The 18,908-nt window shown below is 38.6% G+C and overlaps 2 protein-coding genes and 1 long non-coding RNA gene across 3 annotated transcripts in view; 2 read left to right on the top strand and 1 right to left on the bottom strand.

Annotated features, from left to right (window-relative positions):
• Positions 1-7,079, top strand: part of LOC111874539 (regulator of nonsense transcripts 1) — a 43,243-nt gene extending 36,164 nt beyond the window's left edge. The window contains 4 exon segments of the mRNA XM_023870117.2: positions 709-882; positions 2,220-2,365; positions 4,318-4,503; positions 5,142-7,079. Of these exon segments, the coding sequence (XP_023725885.1) occupies positions 709-882; positions 2,220-2,365; positions 4,318-4,503; positions 5,142-5,150 (515 nt within the window). The 3' untranslated portion in view covers positions 5,151-7,079.
• Positions 6,987-15,508, bottom strand: LOC117283102. Its single transcript, XR_004514119.1, has 2 exons — positions 15,426-15,508; positions 6,987-8,270 (listed from the first exon to the last, which is right to left on the bottom strand). It is a non-coding gene; the product is annotated as an uncharacterized LOC117283102 (long non-coding RNA).
• LOC111874541 (poly(A) RNA polymerase gld-2 homolog A) overlaps positions 14,795-18,908 on the top strand; it is a 48,649-nt gene continuing 44,535 nt past the window's right edge. Inside the window, exons 1-2 of the mRNA XM_023870118.2 lie at positions 14,795-15,738; positions 17,101-17,716. Of these exons, the coding sequence (XP_023725886.1) occupies positions 17,319-17,716 (398 nt within the window). The 5' untranslated portion in view covers positions 14,795-15,738; positions 17,101-17,318. The remainder of the gene's footprint in view (positions 15,739-17,100; positions 17,717-18,908) is intronic.

Genomic DNA, 18,908 nt, shown 5'->3' on the forward strand with positions numbered 1-18,908 from the left:
TTGGACACTATTGATCATCTGGTATTTATTTAAAACAATGTTTCACTGACTAGATTCTCTCTCTGTCCTCAAGTAATGGCCTACTCACTTGGGTTTAATTGATAGAGCTAGTCCCTGTCTCCAGATGTAGCTCTGTCGATTGAGCCAAGTGAGTTCGCTTTTACCTCGGGATGGAGGCAGAATTCAGTCTCCGAAATGTTTTAAATAAAAAACAGGATGATAGAATAATGTCCAGAAACACAATAATCATATTAATATACTATCATCACAGATTTTAAAGGTTTTAATGTAGCAGCAGGTAATAATCTAAGCTCCTTATCATATATGCTTCCATGAAAATGTATTTGAAATTCACTGAATGTACATTTTTGTTCATACCATTGAACCTCCTGGTTATCTAATCATTCACAGGCTATTCCTGTATCCATAGTATGTAAATAGGTGACTTTATGACTACTACCTTTTTGATAATAACTTACTGAATTTGTTATCTGTGTAAGCTTATGTGACTTGGGAAAGAATTTCATGTATACAAGACTTTGGTTTTCCAGTTCATCAGCTGGAATGAGTAAGAAGTGAGCAGTTACTCAGAGTAATCTCCTGCTCTTCCATCTCCCTTCTTTCCCAGCCTGAAAATTCTTAAATATTTCTCCTTTAGCCTGAAGGTTTCCTAATAGTAATTTGCAAGCTTTACTTGCCCTCACATAGATAGTGGAGGTGTTGCAGTGGATCTGTATGCCCGGACTCATGATCCGATCAGTTACATCTCACCAGAGAGAGCACAGGCTGCACTGTCCAATCTTCCTGTTCCTGTTGGGATGTTTATGAATATGGCACACGTCCCACCCCGCTTTTATAATCAACATCAGCAGGCATTGCAAGGTAAGGGGTTCATGATAGGTTGTATGTAATCAAATAAGATCTAAAAGTTTGTGATGATGGTAAATTGTTACAATTAATACTTTGCTGGACATTATCCATCATCTTGTCTATTCTAAAAAACAGTCTAGTTTCTATTAAAAAACAACGTTTCGAGAACTGGAATCTGTCCCCGTCTTCAGGTAAAACCTACTCAGTTGGGTCCAATAGACAGAGCTAGCCCCTATCTCCGGACCTATCCGGAGATCTCCGGAATTGCTTGAATTTAAGCACAGTAGATATATGATGTGAAAGAGCAATCTTTGTTAGACTTCATTAAGTTGCTGTTTTCTGCATTCAATATAAAATGTTGATTATATGTAATACTGTGTACAGTTGTATTTCATAGTGGAACAAAAGAATACACTTCTGAAGTGGGAGCGTATATGCTACAGACTTCACTTTTGGAAAGACATATTTTTTTCCACATACATCAAAGTCCACGATTCCACCACCGCTTCTGACAGTCTTGTTTCTGTGTGTAAACATACAGTCTCATCTTTGCTGATCACTGATTGACAGAAGTGATCGATATCTTAAGTCTAACCACTTTTTGCCCAGCAGTAAAGCCTAAAAGATGCGGTCCTTAATCATGCAGTGCTATTGCAGGCCAATTCCATATTTGCTGAAAATTTATTTTTTCTTTAAACCAATAAACAAAGACAGCTGACAGAGTAACATATCATAGGCTGTCTGTTTCTCATAATTTATCAGACCCATTCCATTATTGAGTAGCTGCCAATGGGGTAGAACAAATCTTAGTGGGTTTGAATGCATTCCAGGGTTCATACTTCCTGCAAACCCAGGTGAAATTCACCCAATAGTTTGGCCTAGTGGTGATCCTTGAGCCCTACATTGGGGTGGTGCTCAGGTTGAATCTCAGCCAGGACACCAGCTAACCCAGCTTAGGTTTCTATAGTTTTCCTCAGCCCCTCTCAAAATGCTAGAATAGAACCTTAGTTGGACCATGACCACTTCCTTCCAAATGCATTCCAGTTCATAAATCATCTAATCATCCAATGCTATATGGTCTTAGTACTGACACTGTTGTAAAATAACCCACTAAAAAGAAGTGTAATTCATTGCTTGCCACAGCATAGGTAGCAGCTTTGTCCCTCTATAAATTGTGAGAAAAGTATAAATTTCTCTGCTTATACATTTTACAGACACTGTCCAGGACAGACTAAAGTGTGCTGTAATAGATTTATGTACCAGTATTTACACAGCTTTAGTATTTATCTATGGTAACACTTCAGTATTATACTTAAAAACATATTAAATTCTAATATTGTTTGATTTAGCACGTCAGAACCAGCGAAATCGTGCTGCAACTCGCAGTAAGGTCAAGAATAATCGCAGTAATCCAGTTAAGAATAACTTGATGCCTGGACAAAACAGTCAAGATGCCACTCAACCATACAGTCCACTCACACAGGGAATGTCTCAGGTAAGAGTGCTGCAGTGCTACATATTCTTTACATTATGACACACAAGATGAGCATGCTGATATTGTAGGTCCCCTAACTGTGTAGTATGATCTCTTCTCGGGAGTAAAACAGTGGAACATTTGAAGCTGACCACTCACCCCCATCTAATACTGAGGTTAGGGAGGCATGGATCTTTACTTCTGCCCCCTCTGTATGCTTCGTGGCATGATACACAGGCAAAGTGGGAAACTTTTTACCTTTATATTTATTTATATTGAAACCCACAAGAAGCAGGTTGAAGGTGCATATAGATATCTCATGATTGTGACTATAAGGTTGACTGCCTTCTGGAATGTGATGCTCTGTGTGCGCATGCGGGTGGATGGTGTGGTTTATTGCAAGAAGTGGTTTGTGTATTAAAAGAAGTCAGGTAGGATATTGAAGAAGCTATCCTTGTAACAGGCCATGGAGGCCCATGGGGCTGTGAGACATTGAGGCTTCCACATTTTCTAGACAACCAGCTCACAGATGGCAGTGAGGTTGTGAGTACCAAGAATCTCCCTGGGGGTAAAGGGCAGCCAGTATGTAAGGTTGACACCCTCACTGCCATCTGTGAGCCAGTGGTCTAGAAGCTTTTATGTCTCACAACCCTGTGGGCCTCCATGGCCTGTTACAGTCAGGATATTACATCCTGGAAAATAAAAGGCTGTAGGGGAAACAAATGGAAAACAGTACTTTTGCATTGAAAGATACACTACCACAGTCAATAAGTCTGTGGAATGACCGCAAAGCGTCATACAGGAATTTACCGTCAATATGTTTCAGCAGTGTTTTTGACAGCTATATCAACGTTGGCACACTTTCATAGTGGCCAACGGCAACTATTTTGAGGGCCGATGTGGATCTGCGTAAGTGTATGTGAATACCTTGTAATATGATGCGATAAAACCACATTCCACGAACTTAATGACTCTACCACGTATATTATGTGCACTTATATTCAACATGTGGGGCGTGAAGTTGACCATTCGCCTCCATCTAGTGCTGAGGTCAAGAAAATGTGGATCTATACATCCACTCCCCCATATGTCTTCATAGCATAGTGCTTAATGAATTAAGCACAGGGACAACTTTACCTTTTTACCTTTATAAATATAGTGCTTCTTGTATATGCTGATGTAGTGTAGTTGATTGAGGCACTATGCTACAAGCCAGAAGGTCGCAGGTTCAAGTCCCAATGAGGTCATTGGGTTTTTTTTTTCCGATTGACCTAATCCTTCCAGCCGTACTATGACCCTGGGGTCAACTCAGCCTCTAACAGAAATGAGTACCAGGAATATTCTTGGGGGTAAAGGGTGGCCAGCACGTAGGGCTGACAGCCTTGCTGCCATCTATGAGCCAATTGTCTGTAAAATGTGGGAACCTCAACATCTCATAACCCTGTGGGCCTCCAGAGCCTGTTACAGATATACCTTTACTTACTCTTTTATTACCGAACCAACAGAAATAACAAAGCTTAATATTTTCACAACCCTAAATAAGTTTTACAATGTGAATTGTATCTTGTGGTCTTAAAAGGGATTCATCTGCATTGTTTTAAAGTAAACATTTGAATGATCTGCATGTAATTTCATTATGTCCGTAATATGTTATAGTTCTACAACACAAGGAAATGTGAAAAGTTCTATCTTCTGGGATATAATAGTGGTGTAATCCAGTGAAAGTCAACCAGTGTTTCAGAGGAACATGTTGCTTCCATCTTCCTCCATGTTGGTGTTTTGCTTTGTTAGTTTTCAGCCCAGAAAATCAAGAGGAAGTGTTCCTCTGAAATATTGATTGGCTTGCACTGGACTACATAGTGTTATATCCCAGAAAATAGAACTCTTTGCAGCAGCTGCTGTGAAAACCTCAGATCCAGCAAGAGAATGTGAGGTTGAGCTATGCATTTATTTTCCTCCTGTTTTCGTTACAGAGCATGTCTCAGCCTGGATTCAGTTTATCTCAGCCTGGTCTTTCCCAGCCTGAACTGTCTCAGGACAGCTATATGGTGGGCGAGTATCAGTCACAGATGGATGGACTCCTCTCTCAAGATTCTACGTATCAGGGAGATCGCTCGGCTTTCTACCCGGGCCCATCACAGGGAGGGCAGTTCTCTCAGGTGAGGTGAAATATCTTGGTACTACGATGAGCTTCCAAAGAACTTGTAATAAACCATTAGGACATGAGGGAATATTCATGTATATGTGTGGCAAGCATACATTACTGCATTACTAAGCAGTTATTGCCCCTGCCAAAAGCACAGCATTCTGAGGCTTGTCAGGCTGGGTCTGAAAGCCACAGGAGTCTACAAAGTCCCATGGGAATGCAGGGCCATCTGCATTGGTGAGATGGGTCAGAGGAAGTGAAGCAACATTGTGCTTGCAGAGCACTTGGATGTATGACTGCATGGGATTACCAGTTGCTGATTGTTGGTGCAGTCAGTGGCCTATAAAGGAGCTGTTGTTCCCCTGTCCCCCAACATTTCCTATCTGCTATTCCTGTTGGCCCAGACTGGGTACCATCACCTATCTCCTGTGGGTTAGTTTGTCCAAATCCTATATACATGAACACTCATTCATCCTGCTTACTTAAACGTTGAAGATTAAGGCAGCATGGGCTTCTGAAGTATTGGCAACATTGCTCACATCAACACCATGCAAACAAACAGAATCAGCATCATCATACAGAGTTGCTTAATATATGCCTCTTGACACACTAATTGTACTCCAACTAAGATACATGTACTCTGATCCACAGCCATACTGAGCAAATGGGCGGTGACTGGTTCGCGGAGCGTCGCGGGAGCGGCACGACACGATGGAACAACCCGGGCCAGCGAGGGGCGACATCTGACCCGGCCTGCATGGAAACGAATCAAATCAGCCAGCATGCCAGTAAGTAGCTGCTGCAGTAAAAGCAGGATGAGGCAGGACAATCGCTACCCACCGGAACCGGAAACCGACCCCGGAGAGGAGGAGAACAGAAGATCTACCAGACAACTGCAGCAAGACTAATGCATATCTTAGCACATGCTGCCAAGCAACGCTAAAAACAAACAGTAACAACTCCACACTTCCATAAGTGGCTGCAATGCAGGAAGCCAGGCTGCAGTTAGGCTACAGTTTACGACTGGTAGCTTTTAATGAATATGTTAGAAAGATTGGCTTTGTTACATGGAATTGGAAAATCAGTTGAGTATGTCTACTTTTACAAGGGTCTTACCACAAAGTCTTTTTGACACATTACCATCCATAAGAGTAAGGTTAAAATTACTGAAACTTCAGTTGTAAATGTTTATTTCTGTGTATCTGTTTATTATAATATAATCTTTGATTGGTAAGAACATGAGTTGATGGATTGGATTTTGTTAATTTCACTCTTTTAATTAATTTGGCGTGGGTGGTTTATAAAAGAATTCTGGTTATCCAAGTCAACATTTTATCAACAGCCCTCGTTGATATTTTAAAATGTTGTTAGTACTACAAAACTGACAATATTAGAATGGAACTGAACCCAATTAATGGTAATATGAATAGTGTAACTGTTTTCAAGATATATTTTGGCATCTATGCCATTTTTCCATAATATCTTTATATGGAACAGTGAGCATTATCCCCTCGCACCTTCCCTATGTTGGTGTATGCACGCATCTCCACACATGCGCTTGTATATCACATGATGAATAAATAATTGTATAGTATTTTTATACCGCAGAAGTATAAATGAGATTTGTGGGAAGATTCCATTCATTTTTATTGTATACTGTTTAAATTTAAATGCTGCTCTTCCGTTTTCAAGAAGCTAATGTTCATTACATGTGCTAAATACCACATTAAACTGATACCTTAAATATAGGAAATGCCTTTAATTCTAAGCAATTAGGTTTAATTTTATAATTTACTTTATTGTACTCCAAGGGAAATTTGTTGCATGAATGACCAATTACAGGGTTTTGATGAGGTTGTTGACATTATTCGTACTTCTTAACAGGCTCACTGTTACACGGAATGAAAATGTGACAGGACATTGAACTGCACTGGCTTTCTTGGCACCTTTGCATATGAAACTTCAACAGTAATCTTTTCTGGTCACTTTTCGTTTGGAATGTTTCAGTTTTCTTGGATATGTTTTGGGTTCCATTTGGGTATTAAACAGTGACTTGGATAAGCAAAGTTCAGTAGTGTGATATTTCATTGTATTTGTTCAATACAAATATATCGTAGTCTTGTTTCTGATGAGAATGATGGAAGTACACAGAATATAAATTTTATTTTGGGGACAGGGTAGACATTTAATTTGAATCAAATCAGTTTGCTTATTTAGGGCATAATTACACCATTAAAAAATGTGTTGCCTTTTCTTACATTACCTTTTAAAAATTCAATTGAAATTTATTTTTTGTAACACTTTCTGATATATCAGTTCTGCAAAACTTCTGTATTTACTTTGCATTATACCACTTATTGAAATTTTTTTTTTTTCAGTTTGTCTACATATTTTGCCACTGCAGTACTTATTTTTCTTCCTTAACCTTAGAAATGGTTTAAAAATTAACTCCTTTCAGGGTTGGCATCACTTAACTGATAGTATTTGCTAATTATATATGTGTTGTATAAAAGAAATACTCTCTCTTTTGTTTCAAAATGGAAGTGTTCTGTATTACTTTTGGTTCAACATGGAGATATTTGGTTGTAATTTATGGTTTCATAATTCAGTATCCTTACCTCCTTTTGCTTATGCTGTGGTGCTGATTATTATATATACATTCATTTGAATACCATGATTTACTTTGCCTTCCACTATACTTATTTAATACCATTATTTAATTTATCATGAACATTTTCTGATGATACTGTTGTGCTAATTTACAGCACTACACTTATTTAAATATTACACATACTTTATTTTTCTGAAATGTATGTTTCAACAATAAGGTGTGCAGAAGAGTTCTTTCTTCTGTGATATAACACCATGTAGCCCATTGGAAGTCAACCAGTGTTTCAAAGAAACAAGTCTCTTCCAAAACATCAGTTTCACCTTCAACAAACTACAGTGTTATATCCTAGAAGATAGAACTTTCCATAACAATTGCTGTGAGAACCTCAAATCCACAAAATGTTTTGAACAAGCATCATGATATACTAACTACAGTATGCATTTCTTTGAAAGGATTCAAAGAGATGTGGAAAGAAATTAACTGAATGCACTTGCAATCTTTACCCAAGTCTGTACTTAATGGCATTGCTGTTTCTGACGGGAAAGAAAGACTAAATACTGTACTTACTATAATAATATATGACATCCCCCCTTCCCATAGAAACATTGAAGAAGTAATTTTTACTTTACAGATAAAGTTTGTAGGTAAATTCTCCACCACGAACATAACCATTTTCTCCATCTCTTCATATAGGCCTGTTTTAGGCCCACAGTATGTTTTTCAGGCAAAACCTTCACGTAGTGATTATTCTGCCTTCTTGGCATCACAACACATTTGCCCCAGATGTCATTAGTCTCTTTGGTGTACCTAATAAAAAAAACCTCCATGGCTATAGTCCGCAAGCAAACTATATTGAGGTGACCACCGCTTGTCAGTGAAGTTAGTGCCAAAAATTGACATATGCATTCACAGGTATGAAGCACTCTGCATTTCAGCAGCTTCTTCCACTACTTGGCCTTCCATAATTATATTACATGATTAAACTTTTGTTGAGGGGGTTCATTTATTATAAACTTCCTGAAAAAATAGAATTCCTGCACTGAATAACATCACTTACACATAAAATTTCAGTATTAGCACTTATCCAGTTATGTGGGTTCCCTGCCACAACAGCATGGCACATCCTCAGGTTGCAGATGAAGGAGACAGCCTCCAGACATGGAGGGCAGCTGCGAATGTATAGAACAGGCAGTCATGAACGGCCAACAAGGTGTGGTCCTCCAGCTTGGGGGTTGGGTGTGGGACTGACAACTCCTTGCTTGTTACGAAATGTCACAAAGGGCCTCAGACCTGGACAGATTCTTTGGATAAATGACCTAAGCTAAGGAAAATGGACACGAGATTAGGTATTTGGAATGTAAGAAGTCTGTATAGGTCAGGTTTGCTCATGAGGTGGTCAGATGGGACAGAGGTGGCACCAAACCAGCAGGTGAATATACATTTTCCTATGGAAAGGGGAATGAGAATCATGAAATACATAACAGGATTTTTTGTACATAAGTGTCATATCAGCAGTAGAGTCGTTAGTGATGGGATGTTGTACATAATACTATGAGGTTGCTGGTGTGATATCGTTCTGAACATTCATGTCCCAGCAGAGGATAAAATAAATGATATGGAAGACAGCTTCTGCAAGGAACTAGAACATGTATTCAATAAATTCCATAACTATCACATAAAAATTTGTTAGGAAATTTCAATGCCAAAGTAGGGAGGGAAGACATTTTCAAACCAACAATTGGGGATGAGAGTTTATGTGAAATTAGTAATGATAATGAAATTACAGGAGTAACCTTTGCCACATTAAAAAATCTGCAAGTTCCCACACTGTAACATTCATAAAAATACTTGCAAAAACTCACAATCAAACTGATCATATTTTGATAGATAGGAGATGGCATTCAGGCATACTTGATGTCCAGTCGTTTGGGGCAGCGGATTGTAATACCACTATCTGGTGGTGGCAAAAGTTAGGGAGAGGCTGATAGTGAGTAAGCAAACAATGTACAGATTTCATATGGAGAGGTTCAGTCTCAAGGAATTAAACGAGGTAAAGCGTAAAGAGCAGTATCGTGTCGAAATCTTAAGACACTGCAGTGGATATTAATAGAGCTTGAGAAACTATTAGAATATAAAAATTTCAGCCAAAGAGAGTCTAGTCTGTTATGAATTGAAGATGCATAAGGCATGGTTCAATTAAAAATGCTCAGAAGTATTAGATCAAAGGAAACAAGCCAAATTCAGTGATAACAGGATCAAACTGAAATAAATGGGGATAATCTGAACAATACAAGACGTGAAGCCAGCACGCATTTCAGGAATAAAATGCAGAATATCTGACAGACAGAGTTAAAGAGCTTGTAACAAAGAGAACAAGAACATTTGAATTTAAGAGGGGTTACCAGCCTAGAAGTAATTTAGTGAAGGATGAGAATGGTGATCTGCTTGCAGATTCCCACAGCATTTTGAATAGGTAGAAGTATTACTCTCAGTTATTGAATGTACGTATCGTCAGTGATGTTAGGCAGATAAAAATACATACAGCTGAGCCATTATCAGATCTACCTTCTTGAGGTATCTGTTCTGAAACATGTTATATGCACAGCATTTTTATTATACCAGGAAGTTCTTACCATTCTTGACCAGTTCACGGTGACCACCAGCTGCAAGTAGCATACGAATTTTGCTGATGAATCAATATGCCTGAGGGCCAATAACATTTGTAATTAAGGGAAATTATTAACTTTGTGGATCACTTGACATCTTTATGTTTCATGGCGAGCAGTGCAGTTCATGCATGGGAATTTGTTTGAGTTATCAGCTCCATTATCTGTTTGTTCTCAGTTGCAATCAGTGAGTCATGCATAGGAATTTGTTTGATTTGTCAGCAGTGGGTGGCAGTTATCAGCTCCATTATCTGTTTGTTCTCAGTTGCAATCAGTGAGCAGTGTGTTATGTCATGGTGAAGTATATTTTAGAGTAACCTGTATTTCTGTATGACACCTATGTGTAATATATACAGGGTGTTTCACGACTTTAGGGCATAACTGCAGGAGTGATTTCCTAGGTCTTTGTGATCAAAAAGTTCATATAAACATGTGTCCGATTTTGGACGGTTACGGAGTTATGACCGTTTTAAACTCAGAATAGAAGGTAACAATTACTGACAATAAATGGAACAAAATAATAAACCAGCATAATACATGATACATTTAAAGTATGAATGTAAAGTTAACTTCGTGAAATTACCTTTAATTTGAATTTACTGGTGCTTAAAGCTGATTTTCAAAAATGCCACCACCGGCCGCAACACAGGCTACCGCTCAGTTGTGAATCGCACCGGACATACCAACCCACCCTGCCTTACGTAGCTCTCAAGTGTCAAGATAACGAGAACACTCTGTCTGTAGCTGGCTAAAGATAGCAACCCGCCAGCTCACAAGACGCAGTTCACACGAGGGCATGTACAGCAATGAAAAAATGGTCATAACTCCGTAACCGTCCAAAATCGGACACATGTTTATATGAACTTTTTTGATCATAAAGACCTAGGAAATTACCTCCTGCAGTTATGCCCTAAAGTCGTGAAACACCCTGTATCTGCTAGAAAGTGTTGGCAAACATTTTGACGTAAATTTCATGACAAAAGAGTTTCCAGCAGACAATTCACAATTTGGTGAATAAATGTAGATCAATGGGATGCTTAATAGACAAGAAACAAAAACATAATTGCCAAATGCTTACTGAGGAGAAGTTAGATGACATAGGAGCCAGACATGAACATGCAACTAGAAAATCACTGAAATGTCTAGCTCAAGAGACTGGAGTGTTAAAGTATTGTAGCGTGTTTTGTGTGTCACACTACAAATAAGTTTACGCCGTGGTATTTGATATAGCAGATTTATTCCAGTCGCTCACCTTACACACTTTACAATCATTACCACTTGCAGTGTTACAATCACTGCTTACACAATGTCTCGGCCAATACTGGACTGCTTTCTTCGGTGGCTTATAACAGACTAACTGTGCGAATGCATTCAACCCCGCTTTATAACCTCGGTTGCTGCTATGCAACGAACCCTCTGTTATAACCGTGGAGACCTGTTAGAACTACAATAGAGCGATTGTTGTTTCCTATGCAACGGACTATTCTAGCGTAACAGTAATCCACGCAATCCAGGTAGCAGGCTTCGTTTTCTCAGTTGGTTTCTACAGTCTGTTGTCAAAGGTGAGATCAATCCGCAGTTAACGTTCTTTTCTGATGGAGCATGGTTTCACATGAAGGGAAACATAAATACACAAAATAAGCACTACTGGAGTTCACAGAATCCACATCTAACCCACGAAGTCCTGCTTCATCCAGTGAAAGTCGGTATCTGGTGTGTTCTAAGTGCAAGGATTGTTGGACCTGTGTTTTCTAACGAAATGATTGTGAAAGATATGTACATGTCATTCTGTGGCAGTTATATCCAGAGTTAACAAAATATGGAGGACTTTATGGCTGATTTCAGCAAGATTTAACTACTGCCCACACGGCTGATTTATCTATGCACGCTTTGTCTGATGTCTTCTTGGACAGAATTATGAGCAGTGGTATTTGGCCAGCACATTCACCCAATCTCATTCCTTGTAATTTTTTCTTTTGGTGTTTTTTGAAGGACAAAATTTACAACAGTAATCTTAGAATGGACGAACTAAAAAAGTATTCATAGGGAAATCATGAATATTCCCATAGAACAGCTTCAAGCAGCAAATCAGAACTATGCTGGTGCTCGGAATGTTTACATGTAGAGGGACATCATTTTCAACACCACCTATGATCTGTAAATTGTAACTACTTCGTTCCAAACATTACTGATCAACAGGCATAGTGATTCATCAGCAAAATTCATATCCGCCTCATAGCCAGTAGTGCATAGATTGCCGTGAAGTACGGTGCCATGAACTGGTCAACAAAGGTAAGAACTTCATACATACATACATATACATTTGTGTTTCTTTAAAATATTCATAAATGTGCCACCGGCACCGAATATAAAACATGTCAACAAGCAAACAAAACATTGGACACTTATACATTCACAAATAAAATCACTAGCATATATAATCCATATTTGTCAAAAACACATACAATAGTTAAAAGGCAATACAAATTGCAGCAAGTATATATAAGCACAGCCAAGGACATAGTGTTTAGTGAAGTATGCACTGTCAGACACATCTTTTCCTTAGCTGTAGGTCTTGACAGAAAAGCAAGAATTCCTCAACAGTATAAGAAGGGTTTTGAAGCAATACATCCTTTAGTTTCCCAATAAACTGTTTTTTATTGTGTACTAACTCAATTAAAAAAATCAGGCAAACTATTAAAAAGTTTTACACTCATACAATAGACCCCTTTTTGACTCTTTGTTAGATGTGACTGAGGAACATGTAGGTTTCTAACTTGTCTTGTTGATTTACCATGAATTGTATGATTAAAAGTATAATACCCCAAATTGTTTATCATTAGTATCATTAGAGAGAAAATATATTGAGAGGCCAATGTCAGAATTTTTAGTTTTTTAAAAACTGTTCTACATGATTCTCTGGGTTTCATTCCCATCATTATCCTGATGGCCTTCTTTTGTAAAAGAAAAATCTTCTTAGCCCCAAAATACTATCCCATATCTCATAATTGAATGAAAGTATGTGTGGTAAATCATCCTTAGTGTTTCAATATTGCTATACAATTTCATGTTTCTTATTGCAAAGCATGCCTTGCCCAATCTAGACAGCATCAATTCAATCTGTGCCCTCCAATTCAGGGTCTTATCAATTTCAATGCCCAAGAATTTAACATGGGTTTCCTCATGCAATATCTCATCATTAAACTTACATGTACAGACATATTATCTCGATTAATTGTATCAAATTTTAACACTTTAGTTTTTTCGGATTTAGAGACAGGCCATTACATGCAAACCAATGGCTTAAAGAATTCAACACGATGTTAGACCTTACTTGGATTTCATCAAGATCAATGCCTGATACTAATATGCTTGTATCGTCTGCATACAACAATAACTTATTATCAGTATTGAATGTCATTGATATATAAAAGAAACAGCAAGGGACCCAAAATCGAGCCCTGCGGCACTCCATATTCAACAATCTCCCATCCTGAACAACATTTTTCATTCCCATTAGTATACAGTTCCACTCTTTGCCTTCTGTTTCCCAAATATGACTTCAACCATGTTAAAGTTTTACCACCAAGTCCATATGCTGCCAACTTGCTCAAAAGGATGTCATGAACCACATAATCAAAAGCCTTTGTCAAATCACAGAAAATTCCTAATGAATGATGGCATCATTCCAAAGTTTCTAATATATGATTAGTTAGGGCATAGATTGCAGTTTCTATACTTATATTTTCTTTAAATCCAAACTGAGCAGATGAAATTAGATTATTTGTATGTAAGTGCTGTGCTTTATCCTGTTATACATCGCTTTTTCAAATGTGTTGGAGAAGATTATTAACAGTGATATTGGTCTATAATACCTGTACAATGTGATTGGAGAAAACAAGTGAACAGAATATGTGGATTACAGACTTATCTCATGCATATTTCATTATAAAATGTACCTGATAAGCAATCTGAGTCTCAGCTCTAAAAATGGTTTTCAAAGATCTCCAATCTTAGTCTCAGCTCTAAAAATATGATTTTGAAAGATCTCTTTAAATATGAATTACTGTGGAAAGAGTTATAAAATGTTCTCCATTGCCCATTTTTTTTTTTAGTTCTTGAATATTTTCATCAGCACTTTCTTTTTAACCAAAAATACTACTGCTTGTAATAACCAAATATAAAGTACAGTTTTTAAGGATGCCAATATTATTAACATTAGGTATAGACTAAAGGGGGATCATGAAGACATTTTAAGGCCAGTAAAGGGATCTAACTGCTTAATTTATGAAGAGGAGATTTTACTTCTCAAAAATCTTATAATAAATATTTCAGGATTGTGTTAGTGTTATTCCCTCATTCTCACTATCATCATGTTAGTATAGGCACTGGTACAAGATGCAGAACATGATAATAGATTTGGAGTTTTCATAGTGATGACTATGAATAGCGTGGTCTTCCAAATTGTAATACTAAATGATTTTGTGACAGCCTCACAATTGGAGGAACATATCACTTCCACTGGCAGGGTTCATCGTAAAAAAAAACAAGACCTGAAAAAAGAAAGAGGCAGCAAAGTGAGCCAACTTTTGGCTGATGTTTGGATTACTCTTCGACCTGCAGACGGAGGACATACATTCCGATAAGCGGCCTCTGTAGTCTAGGGGTAACGTTCCCACCTCATGACTCAAGGTATGCGGGTTCAAATCCGGCGGAGGTCGTGGAATTTTTAAGGGTGGAAAAATTCAGGGAACAAGTCCTCCGGGAGGGACTTTAAGCCGTGGGTCCCGTGTTGTGGCTTTACGGCACGTAAAAGAACCTCATGTCTCAAGGAGACCTCTGAGCCAAATTGAAGGACATTTCCCGCCCAACAGTAGTCTCTAACGCCTCTGGTAGATGGGGGAAGCATCTACATACCGCTGAGCCAGTAGAGGGCGAACTCGCTGGCACGCACCAGTACCGGTAGGGTATAGAGACTGGTAGAATATCACAGGGGGACGTACAATAGATCAAACTGGTCGCGGTGCATGGGGAAACCCACCCCCTCTAATAATAATAATAATAATAATACGTTCCTCCAAGGCAGGCTTCTTCCGGTTCCGGACTACGCGCCGTTACAACCCAGAAGACCACACTCTTCAAGCTCTTGAACTTGAACATGTCAGTTTCCTGTTTGCTTCTCGATTGAATATCTTACGAATCGTCAAATAAATCAACCATACCAAGAGGTATGATTTGAAAATGTTTGTCTTAACTCTACATTATCACAAAACAACTGTGAAATCAGCTTATTGATACTACAGTGATGGTATACGAGCTTTAAGTTACGTAGTTTCTTCTTCTTCGTCGTCGTCGCTTTTTGCGAGAATCTTGAATGTCAAATACATGATGTGAATCAAACGCTCACAAATCGGTTCACAGGTACTGTTGTCGGATTCTGTTTGTCCAATTTTTTTAATGGGATCAATGGTTGAAGGTGACGAAAGGTACATCAATATTCTACTTAGCCCCGCCGGCCCCGACTGGCCCCGACAGCCCACATCAAGGTTTATAGTCAGGCTGATACAACTTGGAGTCATTTCACACGTGCACACCCAACCACACCCAACTGCCCAGCTTAAGTAGCTAACCACAGTTACGACCGGTTACGATACTTACAGATCACAGCCCCTGGGCCGTTTTTTACACAACGTTCACTACTTCACTAGTTCACTAGATCCCGTACATTTGCCTCCAAAATCCCGGTACCTATCACGGATCTTTACCTACATACCTTACTCACCCCTGCTCTACGTCAAACTACATGGCGCCACATCCAATAAAACTGTAAGCTTAATCTCTGCCTCTGCTAACTTAGCGAAGTATCCGAGAGGTCCGAGAGCAACTGAATCTCGCTGTGATCATTTCATTTGTCTTCTGGTCACTTAAACAGCTGAACATGGCGTCAGTTAGGAACAAGAACGAGTAAGAGGTAAGTTATGAATGACAGCATGTAAAGAACTTCTATTTCTGTCAGAAACACGTGTTCTGGATTTCGACATCAATCGAACATGTCAGTTCCTTGCACGAGAATGTGGCTGTTTTGTCAGTTGAATTTAGATTGCAAATAAATAGCATTAAACCGGCCAAGTCCGGTTAAAATTATTTGTACTAAATCATGGAAACGTGAATATAATATATAATGAGGTATTGACTGAACGTTCCTGCAATAGTTGTTCCTGCATTGGTGTACTTCCCATCACCGTTTTAGTAACCGTACGAAACGACTACAGGCTACTTCATGGTGAGACCAAAATTTACATTCAGTTGCTGTAAAATGTATTTATAGTGGTATATCGACCGATTTTTTTTTTTTTTAGAATTGTTTTCAATTTTTGATATTTTTAAGTAGTTTTTGGGTTATGTTTTACGTGATTATGTTAGGCTTAAGTAGTGGGCGGTGGAAAATTGCTCCCTTCTGGGATCAGATGCGGTATAGGTTGGTAGATGGATACCATCATTTTGAAGAAGCCTGCTGCCTCCGTCTTCAGGGATGCAGCTGGATGAAGCAGGTTCCTCCAGTACATTGGTACCCATCTATTGTAAAAAGCCACATACATCACATCCCAGAAGACTGTAATTTTGTTACTGACTGCCATGAGACCTCATATCTCATATAGGCATTGAAGTTCTCTGATTTTTAATCAGTGGGTGTGTATTGAATGGTCATTGGTAGTTTTAATCAATATTGTTTTTTTAAAGACATTAGTACATAATTGGTTTGAAATCAGTTGTGTTTATTCTGTTCATTGTATTTTTGTGTATGTAGACTACTTGTTATGTTACTTGATTAGTTTTGAAGTTATGTTTAATCAGGAAACAATGACTGTATACGTCTGCTGAATGCAGTAGGCCTGTAATAATAAAAGAAATAGTCATAAGTAACTGTTTACTTCTACTATCCTGTTGTTAATATTTGCATATTTTGCAGGATATATGAAGAATTCTTCAAATTAACTTTGCCATATCAAGAAATAGTGGTCCATAACTTCAGTCTTCATTGTATAAAGGCTGTGATATATACGGGTAGCGGAATAAATGTTACAGGCAGTAGTAACCACAACAGAAATACGACAGAGGAATGCTTTTTGACATTCACTCAAATATAGGATTCAGCCCTGAATTTTAGAATATTCCAACAGAAACTACAGGTTTATTAGTATTTACAGCACAAGTAAATCATCAAGTAAACCAGTTTCTTCTGAACTGGTTATATAAGAACTGAAAACAACCATTATTCATAGTGCCAAGTATTCAATACTTATATTTAATTTTGTTTCCTTTGCATGTGAAGTACATAAAGTGATTCATCATACAAAGGATCAAGATCCAGCATTATATATACTGAGGCAAGAAACTTGTAGCAGTTGTAATACAGAGAAAGGAAGCTACTCCTGGAGAACACTTATGCCAAAGACAGGGTAGTGTCTTACTCTGTTTATGTGTTCTCTTCATACTTTCTGCACTTAGCCCACATTGTGTTCAGTTGAGAACAGACCTGATTGAAAGGCAATGTATCATGCAATGTTCTCACCTCCTATGGTAGTGCATTTTGTTGGACGACAACAGCAGCAGCAACACCGCCATCACAACAGCTACTTAGACACAAATAATAATAATAATAATCAGCAGAACCGTGTTGTACCAAGTAACTGCTACAGTCGAAGTTCCTTTGAGCACACGTACCCTGTGGAGTTATTACAATTAATGGGCCTGGATATGCCTCCAATTCGCAACCGTGGTTATAACAATCATCCTCCTGGGGGAAGAGGAGAGGGAGATTGGAGGGATCGTGGAAATCTTCATGGTTCTGGCCCTCCTTTGATGCCACCTCCTGTTCGCCTGGGTTTCCGCCCTCTGATACACAACTCAACAATGAAAAGGAATTACTGGAACAAAAACAGTGGGAGGTAAATGCTGATGAATCATATCAGAAAATTGAGAGAGAGTGTGTGCATGCATGCATGTGAGATATATATTGCTTTTCTGCATGACCTGACTTCTAGAGTAGCCCTCCACAATAGACCAGTGTTTTCAGTCTACCCTAAAAATAATAGAACTGCAAACCAAACCTTAGAAATCCTTGTGTGAAAGGAATTAAATTGGAACTGTTGGTCAGTAAGTTCTAGAAAATTAATACTGAAGCTATTTTCTGCATTGTAGTAGATATTATTATTCAGAGAAATAGTAAATTTCCTAAATATTCGGAGTCATTCTAAAGGAATGGTTTCTTGTAAGTGCAACAACCATTATTTTATTCTCTGGCAACGTATTGTCACAATTTATTGACTAGACACAGGGTTTGACTTGGTAATTAAATTTATTGCGCACTTATCACTCCTAACTACAGGTAACTATAATAGTTTCATGGAATTACACCCTCTACAAATCACTGTACTGCAGCACCCATGAAATCTACTATGTCTTCATTAGGTGTTGCTAGGCAACGGTTCCCAACAGTGTAGATTCCTCTCCTCTCATGCTTATGTTGTTGCCAGCTGGTTACCATCTCGCATCTAAATTATGATGGCAACTCCTAGGCATGACTGGCTGACTTGACTACTAAATTGCTGCTGTTCCTCATCAGGACAGTGATTCTTGGTCCTGAGCCTCATGGGATCCCTGACCCCAGTTTACCTTCTGATGGCTCCGGAAGCCTTCAGCTCTCTCCCATTTCTTCTGGTTCCACTATTCCGCCTTTCAGGTGTCATGTTATAGTATCTTGAAAACCCAGTTTCACATGGGCATTGGGCATCACACTAAATTAAATAAGCATATGCAAGGATTACTTTTATCCTACATTCCATATTTTGAAACTAGAAGTTCTGGTAAGAACTAATCACCCCCTTTCCTTTGATATGACACGGACCGAATAAAAAACGACAAAAAACAAAACAAAAATCTGCGGTTTTAGTCCTCAAGCAAACACTCCCGCCCGAGCAACTGCCACTTATCAGCAAAGTTAGTAAGGGGATTGGTTGCGCTGACCACGTGACACTCTTTGTCCGCTAAAGTTTGCACATAAAAAACGACACTCCAAAAATTATTCGTTGCAGCGGGAACGTGTTTACCGAGCCATTGCCTGACAAAGATATGGGGATA

Source organism: Cryptotermes secundus, unplaced genomic scaffold (genome assembly GCF_002891405.2).
Source record: "Cryptotermes secundus unplaced genomic scaffold, Csec_1.0 scaffold818, whole genome shotgun sequence".
Classification (NCBI taxonomy): Eukaryota; Metazoa; Arthropoda; class Insecta; order Blattodea; family Kalotermitidae; genus Cryptotermes; species Cryptotermes secundus.